Genomic DNA, 9822 nt, shown 5'->3' on the forward strand with positions numbered 1-9822 from the left:
AACGAGACTTTTGGACCAAAAATAAGTCAAAATATGGAAAATCTGAAATTATAGCCGAAATTGCGAGGCCTGAAGATCCGAATCCGAAGATATCGTTGAAATCCGAAAACACGAGGCTGCTGACCGGAAACGTGAAACGTAAATGAAGCTGTTGTCCGAAAACGTTCGGTCTGAGATCGAGATTGCGTCTGAGAACCCTCGCCTCGCACCATAAACCTTCGGTTCCGTCCGAAATCACTTCTGAGCTCCGGAAACTGCTGCTGCCGCCGAGGGTTTGACCGGATGCGAAGGAATCCGCCTAGATTTCACAAATATTGACTAAAAAGCCCAAAACTTGCCAAAACATGGGATTTTCAAAATTTTAAAGCCAAACTCGATCAAAACTCAAAAAATATGAAGAACACGAAGAACAATGGCCAAAAATTCATAAAATATAAATAAAAAACACCTAGAAACTCCAATAAAAACCGATTGCAATGACTCGATTGATACTGATCCAAGCTCTGATACCACTTGTAATTCCCAAATTCTACTACGTATCAATCAGATTCACTTTGATGGTGCGGAATCCCAATCAAAGTGTATAATGCAAGATAAAAGGTGAATAGGAACACAAAGTTAATCTTCAATGCACACGATATATTGATTAATCGTCCGGTACATAAGATTCCGATTACACATTGTTTTCTCTTTATTTCTCTCTAAAACACGTCATTAGCATATGGCAGCCCCCTTGAACATCCAACACACCTATCTAGGTTAATATAACACTATTTATACCTAGACGTAATAACCAAACCCAAGCCCAAAACCCAAATAAAACAATATAAAGCCTAACCAAAATCACATATGATTTTGGTCCAAACAACACCAAAACATGGTGTTTTCGGTCCTAGACGGAGAACTCTAAAAGCTTATGAAAATTAAAGTATAAACCACAATTTATGACCTAACACCCTTGTAGATCTTGAAGCGTGAGAATTTAGTGTCACAAGTGTAACACCTCTAATGGCTCACAAACACACAATGCAAGAGAACGATATGAGAGAGGAGGAAGGATATTAAATTTTCGGTTTCTTCTTCTTAGAATTACTGGCCAAAAATCATAGGGTTTAGCAGCCTTTATATAGTGTACCAAGAAGCTATGTACAACCCTAATTTGATTAAAATATCATTATCTCAGATATGGTAATTATACACCTCCTTTGATCATCCATATATGCTAAGATATTCTATAAATTCTAGAATAATCTAATATACATACATAATTTCGTCCACCACCTTCCCTGAGAAGGTTCTGGACCCTTTTGCTCAACTATTGAACAATTGCACTTTTAGTCCCTGCACTTTTAATTAATTCCTTTAATCCCAAAATTAATTCTAAATCAATTTCTGAATAAATATTAATTAACAATATGATTACTAATTAATATATTATTTCTATAACATATTAATAAATCATTTATTCCAATTTATTAATCAAATTAATAAATTCTTCCTCTTTCTCAATCAATCATCCTGTCTAATTACAAGTGGGAAGGCAACCCAAAAGGACCATGCCACTATCAATTCTAGTACATACCAATTATAGTTATGGGCTTAGACACCTAATCCAACAGTCACATCTGAGGAGCGTTTGTTTGGTTCGGTAGTTCTTCATAGAAAAACTAAAAGCATCAAATTCAATACTACATTTGTTATCATGAGTGAAACGCGAACAAAGATTAAATTTTTTTATGATGGAAGGAGTAATAAGAATGTTATTAAGAGTGAGAGTTCGGTAACATATATGAAGATGAACAAATGTTATTATCACTAATAGTTTCAAGTATACCTTCGTTAGAATGAAGATGTGCGGTGGCTCCTGAGTCCAAGTACCACCCGTTGTTACTTGGGTCGTTGAGGTTCAAAGTGTTGAACATTTATGGAAAAGCAGTAGCTTGATTAGGAGCATTATTTTGAAACCAATTCCATGGAGGTGGGATGGGCTGTTGAGTCGCTGAAAAGGCAGCCGGATGGGCTGCTGTAGTGTTGGAGCGAAACTGCATGTGGGCCAGGGGAGCAGTAGATTGGGCTTTCATCTGATGTGGTAAGGGAAGCAGGCCAGGATAGTTTTGGGGCAGCCCAGATCGTTGTTTTTGTTGTTGGGTTGATGATGGCAAGGGATACCAGCCGAAACCCCAACCAGAAGGGGCTGCTTGCTGATTTATGTTGTTGTGTTGATTTCCACGACCGCCACCACAGTTATTTCTACCACCATGACTGTTTTGAGCCCCATAAGTCCACCTCGGGAGTTGTTATTGCCACAAAAATCATGAGAATTGTGATTATTATTTGTATGTTCAACATTCAAGATAGTAGGAGATGATGAGTTGTCATGATGTGTACTTGTGACTGGCCTGTTTTGAAGCTGATTCATGGTATTTTCTTCGAGAGCTAGGATGAATCGGGTTTCCAGCAACGTACGGAATGGAGTGCGATGACGAATAATACTAGCTATATGATCAAAACGTGGGTTTAGACCATTAATGTCATAGTTGACTAGATTCTTTTCAGGAACAACAACTTCAATATTCTCAAGTAGATCAGCAAGATTTTTAATCCGGGTGCAGTAGGCATTGATTGTGGAGTCGCCTTGCGTGATGTTGCGAAGTTCTTGATCCAACTGCATTGCTCTTGCATCTTTATTGTCACGAAACAAGTTTTCCAATGAGTCCCACAAATAAAATGCATTCTCATTCTTCTTGTGAACAGATTGTGTTAAGCTTTGAGTGATTGTACCAAAGATCCACATTTTAACAAGTGCATCTACACGTTCCCACTCTTTCTTGTCAGCATCAACAATTTTATCATCCGGAGGACTGAGGTGTTTAGCAACACCAAAAGCAGTACAATGAGTTTCAAAGACATCGCGCCATGCATCATAGTTCATGCGCTCAATATCAAGAGTAAACGAGATGTAGGCTTTGATATTGGTAATGCCATAAGGTTTGTTAGAAGCAGGGGCAGTAGATGAAACATATGAGGACACCATTATATAGCTAGGAAGAAAGAAAGCAGAATGAGAAGAAGAAGGGCAGTCGACGTCAATGAGAGAATGTTGACGGCTAGGGTTTAGGTTGGCTCTGATACCATGTAATCAATATATTTTCCCGTATCCTCACACAAATGGGCCAATATAAAAATACAAGGCTATACAAAATAACAAAATATAACAAAATATAACAAAATATCGAGACCACTAACAATCTAGACCCATTACACATGGTAGAACCCTTAATAAACTGTAAAATCATGTGAGAAATCAATTTTAATGGGGCGGTAGATAAATGGCATTGGAGTTTAGATACATATGGATCATACTCGGTCTCCTCTCTAAGGAAAAATATTGTCGACCTCCGATTACCACACTCGGAAAGTTTATGGAAGTAGAATAAGTTGGTTCCAAGGAAGTTAAATATTTTGGCATGCAGGACTATTTATAAAAGATCGCCAGCTTTGGTTAACCTCTCGAAGTTTGGATTGAGTGTATCACCTACTTGTAAGTAGTGCAACAATGATGTTGAGGACGAAAACCATGTCTTCACCAAGTGCTCGATCACAAGAAAAACATGGATGAATATGGCTTTATGGTGGACTCCACTTATAACATCGTTAAGGATGTATTATTTTTGAGAATATCTTTAAATGGACATGAGAATATAAGTGAAGTACATGAGTCAATTATGTTATTATTTCTTTGGGTCACTTGGAGATATCCACGTACTAAAATATGAAACAATACACATCTGATCTCAAAAAACTATTCAACATTAGTAGACGATGTATAAAGTGTGTCTAACCTCTTGGTTAGTTCTTAGAAAAGTAAATGTGGACAGGTAGCTATAGTGGGTTTGCAGTTAAAGACTAGAATGCAAGGGTCATTTGTAATGTTATACTTTCGTATCGTCATAGCTAATTTCTAGTTTCTTTATTTATATAATGATTGTTGTTTCTAAAAAGGTACATAATAAATCCTTGAATTTTATATTTCTATATCAAAATATTATTATTACCAACTATTGCTTTTTAAACTTTTGATAAGGATGTATTTGATTATAACATCCCTAAATTTTATAAAGATTTGGGATGTTAATATAATATATAAGAATTCTTTTAATAAGTTCTTATGTATGTGTGTTTAAGACCTAAATAAAGGAATGCTTGAAAATACTTAAATATGGTTGTTAATTTAACATTTACATTTCTAAATCAACTATATGAAAAATCGTGAAGTAAATGTTAGAAAATATGTGAAATATAAAAGTAACAGAATGATAAGTACCTTACTTTGGAACCATAGAATTCTAACATAAATACATAATAATCGTGATATAAGAGTTACAATGGGAAAATGAGACAATAAAAAATGAAAATAAAAAAGAAACATGTCATTTGGAGCTAAAATAAATAAGATAATGTCATTTAAAAATGACATGATGTTAGTTTTTAATGATTATAGTATGCAACTTATGTTTAGGGTAATAGAACTTGGGCTTTAGCATTGGAAAATAGTATTTTGTTGGTTTTTCATACAGTACTTTGTAGTTAAGACAACAAAAAACACTTAGCAAAAAGATTTAGTATAGTATGAGTTCATATGAGAAGGTTGTGATTGTTTTACATTCAGGAAGAATGTTGCACATATTTGGTAAGAAAAATATGACCAAGTTTGGAAAACTGTAGTATTCTGTAACGTCTCATTTCCACAAGAAAAAATTTTATTTTTAAATAAGGTAAAATCATCATTTACATAAAATTCAAGTTATAAAAACTCATTTGTTCCAAAATACAGTCGTTTGAAAATTAGAGTAATATATATAATGCAGAATCTCCATTGCTGCTGATGTGTATATACAATTACGCGTGCGCTTTCCCACGATCACCGATGGTACCTGAAAAACATTTAATCCACAATTGTATGCCAAAGCTTAGTGAGTTCCCCCAAGATATCACATACATCACAACATAAATAAACAATTATGGGTTATCAACAACCCTTGGGACTATCGGCAGTCCAAATAGGCTAACAGCATGCCCTATGGGTTATCAGCAATACGGGGGACTATCAGCAGTCCTAGTGGGTTAACAACATGTCCTATGGGTTATCAGCAACCCTGGGGACTATCAGCAGTCATATGGATCACATCAGCCTATGGGTTATCAACAACCATGTGGTTTATCAACAACTCTATGGACTATCAACGATTGGGTGTTATCAGCAACACGGATACACATATAACATCAAGCAACAAATAAGAATATAAACACAAATAACACATACTAGTATACTGATCTAACAACTCACTACCACATATGGTTCCTCACACAGTGCTCTACGTCACCATTAGCATACCATTATTGAATGCATAGCCATATGTAATCAGAGGTGAGATAGATAGTCGCACATGTAATCTCACTCTAGAGCCACAACCAAACAAGGACCAGACAAGAAAGCCTAGATCAAGAGTTCTAAGGCTATCCTACATGACTGCGTACAACCCCTACAACTCTTAACTAGACGACTACCGACCTCCTGGTACTCTAACCAACATACTACTACCCCTATGTCAATATAACAACCATGGGTTATCTGCAACCCAGGGAATGTTAATAGTCCTATGGGTTACAACAGCCTATGGGTTATCGACAACCCTATAAGTAACAACCATTAGCAACTAATACTCAATTAGTCTAGCATTCCCTGACTATGACATAGGTAATACAGTGAGAAAACTCACCTGAATCGAAGACCCAAGGAACACAACAACACGCTCACTTCCTGCACTGATCGCTCTTGCGAACCGGCTATCACCAAACAAAGGTAAAAACTTAATCAATAACCCAATTCCATCAAGTTTGACACAAAGTCAAACTGGACAAAAATTCAACGGGCAACCCCTACCACGACGTGAAGAACTATTGGCCACGTCGTAGGAACATTCGGACAAAACAGTCGTGAGATCCTCCTATGCCACGATGTGACGGGCATATCGTCACGTCGTGGGAACTGATTCTGGAAAACTCAATGGATTAAGTGATGGGTTTTGTAGGCTACAAAAAATACATGTACATGCGGAAAATCATTTAACATTTAAAAGGTACATGCAACCTATAAGGGTCTATGTCATAACACTTTGAATGCAACATACAACGAACAACAAAAAACCTAATGAAACCCTAATATAATCGAAATCATGGAATTAGGGTTACATACCTTTGATTTTTTGTAGTAAACAAAACTCTTCAATCCCTTGTAGTTGGCCTTAGAAAGCTTAGCACTAAAAGGATGATGCCTCTAATGGCTTATACCCAAACCCTAGAACTAGAAGACTATTGAGGAGAGAGGATGGAGAGGCAAATTTTCAGATATTCTTCTAGTAAAGTAATGAACGAAAATGCATAGGTATAGGACCCTATTTATAGCTGCTTGCGAAATCCCCTGAAACCCTAATTTGAACATATAATAATAATATTTCAAATCCGGGTGGTTATCTAGTTTCCTTATCATCGGGAGGCTTCCAGAATACCCTATTAGGGAATGCCAAAACCGTCCAAATGGGAAGGTTCTGGAACCCTGTCATTGTTCAACTTTTGAACAATTACAACTTAGTCCATGTACCTTTAATTAGTTCCAATTGAACCCAAAAAATTAATTTCAGTTAATTTATGATTAATTATTAATTAATTATTACTATTTCAAATTAATATATTAATCATATAATATATTAACAAATTATTTATTACAATTTTTTATCATATAATAAATTATGAAATCATTCTCTCTCTACAATGTCATTCTAACCAAGTTATAGTTATGAGGGCAACCCAAAAGGACTTTGCTATTAATTACAAGAATATACCAATTTAGTTATAAGCTTAGACACCTTAATCGAACAGTCTCCCACTTGGATAAGTCTATAACTACAATTGCAAGGACAATCTTGAACCAAACAACAAAGTGTGCTTTCCAAAGCTACTGCCTAACTCTAGTTCAAATCAGACATTGGCCCTAAGATAAGTAGTCACACCTCCCCCGGCCGTTGGCGGAAGCGCCGATGGGTGACGACGGTTACATAGATTACCCAAATCACAGAGCACAAACTATAATGACCTTTTTATAAATAAGTTATGTTTATTACATGGAATATATATATAAAACCTATCTATCTTCAAGCTGATTGTCCTTCCTTGCATTGATACTTACTCCATCCTAGGAATACATGTGGTTTTAAAAATGTCAACTTTATGTTGGTGAGTTCACAGGTTTAAATAATATTAAATAAACTCTTTTGAAAACTTTTTAGGAATTTTTACAATGATTAAGATCATTTTTCTTATATTCCTTGTTTCCTAGGTTTTACTATGTTGTATCTTCTAAAGTTCCTTGTATCTTGAATCTTATAGTTTTTACGAATAATTTAAATTTTAAGGTTTTATATTCTTCTCCTAGTTTATAATATATTCTTAGGATATTTTATCAATCCTAACTTACTATATTTATAGGATATTTTACTAATCCTAACTTACTATATTTATAGTATATTTTACTAATCCTATCTTACTATCTTTATAGGCTATTTTTCTAATCCTAACTTACTATATTTATAGGATATTTTACCTATCCTATCTTACTATCTTTATATTTTAGGATGTTTTACTAATCCTAACTTATTTTATTAACTACTCAAAGGCGTCCCTTTAGACAGTTGATTCCTTAAGGTTGTCATGATGTATTACCATGAGCACCCATAGTCGACGATGTAGACTAACAATTTCCCTACATGACGCTTCATCGGACATCGAATGATATGTGTATAATAAAGAAAGTTATCATGTCGGGATTTTACCTAGCAATCGCAGGTGGGGGTGTCAAATCCATTATAGATCTATACATATCTTTATGGATCTCGCAAGATTAACGATTATAGGTTGGGGTAGCCGAATTTAATCAGGCTAAAGATGGATAATAACAGCTCACTAACGCATTAACCTTAGGTCTTTTACCTTTTATTTAACTTTCTTATTTAGTAATTCCTATAACTATCACCATATAATTCTTTTAGTTTATATTTGATAATTATAATTTTTATATCTAATATTTATCTTGTTTGTGTGTGTGTGTGTATATATATATATATATATATATATATATATATATATATATATATTATTTTGTCATACATATATATACCCTAATTATGGTTGATTTGAAAATAGGATACATGGGCAGAGTAACAACTAGTTAAGTGCATATCCCTATAGGTGACCAACATTACTTCTAGGTATTATGTTATCTTAGGAAATTGGTCATTATAATAACTAGGTAATATCTCTTCTTAGACCATCGAACATCATAACTCTTAGGCATAATATCATAACTTACAACTGGGTAGAGTATCTATGGTTACATTATCCTAAGGTTTCATGCTTTATATGACTTACTGACATATATATATATATATATATATATATATATATATATATATATATATATATATATATATAAAGCAGTTTGATAAGCATGTATTCCCCCCACCCCCACCCCCCGTAAAACATTTAAAATAGTAAAGTGGGGTCGTGAACTAACCCTAGTAGCGTGATCGGAGGTATCCTTTCTACTGCACCCGAAGCTTCGTGTTACTGGGAGGATTTCCGAGATAGATCAATAGAAAGAGAGATATTTTTAGGTGTGAAGAATTCAGAAAGTGAGCACCTCTATTTATAGTGCATATGTGCGCGGCGCACTTCATGCACGTCATCCACTCGACTCGTGGCTCAATCCAAGTCTTGCCATGTTTCACTCTTCTGATGGTCCACGTCTCTCCAATCTCGACGAATCCGGGTGTCAGAAGTGCACATCAAGCATGGTGCACACTTGGCATGCAACACTAAATTTTCTATAAAAAATCATATATTCCTTATATGATTCTTGTTTCTTACCCTCTTTACATATTTGTGTAGTTATCTACTAGTTCTACAACTTTCCTTAACATTTCGTTGTCAAATTTTAACTTTTTATTTTTAACCTGTATTTTATATTTTTCCAAAAATTGTATATTCTTTATACGAACTCCATTTTTGACCTTTTTCTTTTCAAAATTCTTATCTCTCGAAGTACTACGGTTTTCCTTTTAATGGCTTAAGCCAAAACTCAACCAATTTCTTTATGCTATTTTGACGTTGATTATGTTATTAACACGATTGATTTTTACTTTTTTTTAAAATCATAACTCCTCCAATCGAAGTCAGATTTTTGCAAGTTTATATCCTTGGGATCACTTTGTTGTGTACTTTCCAAATACACTAACAATTATTAATAACGATATAACCTTTTGGTCATTCATTTTTGACCATGTTAACCTTTTTCTTACTTAAAAATCATAGTATATCTGATCAAATTTTTCGAAATATGAAAAAACCTCTATTGTTACGATTTGTTGATGCTAATCTCTAGTGATGGTTGTATGGCGGAAATTTTCCAGTTGTCACATAAGTGATCAGTTATCCTTTCGTTCTTCATGATATCGAATGGACACGAGACATAGATAAGAATCAATCTCATTGTCCAAGATTTTGTTTCCCGATTTCCCGATTTCTAATGGCATTATCAGACTACTAATTTCACACGTCAATTTAGTCCTAGTTGGGCCCAACACTATAATATCAATATCAAGTCACCGAGGGCCCCAAAGATATCACTTTTCCTTTTAAGGCAAAAGGAATGAATAAACTTTGACTACGTAACTGTAACCTTTATTTATCAAATCATACATGATACTA

The 9822-nt window shown here is 34.6% G+C and overlaps 1 protein-coding gene across 1 annotated transcript; it reads right to left on the reverse strand.

Annotated features, from left to right (window-relative positions):
* Nucleotides 1–2206: 2206 nt before the first annotated feature.
* On the reverse strand, nucleotides 2207–3034 carry LOC145131163 (uncharacterized). Its single transcript, XM_079065894.1, has one exon. It carries the CDS (start codon nucleotides 3032–3034, stop codon nucleotides 2207–2209), a length of 828 nt encoding a protein of 275 aa, XP_078922020.1.
* Between the last annotated feature and the right edge of the window lie 6788 nt (nucleotides 3035–9822).

Source organism: Lactuca virosa, chromosome 1, assembly GCF_052849685.1.
Source record: "Lactuca virosa cultivar CGN04683 chromosome 1, Lactuca_virosa_CGN04683_v6, whole genome shotgun sequence".
NCBI classification, from domain to species: domain Eukaryota; kingdom Viridiplantae; phylum Streptophyta; class Magnoliopsida; order Asterales; family Asteraceae; genus Lactuca; species Lactuca virosa.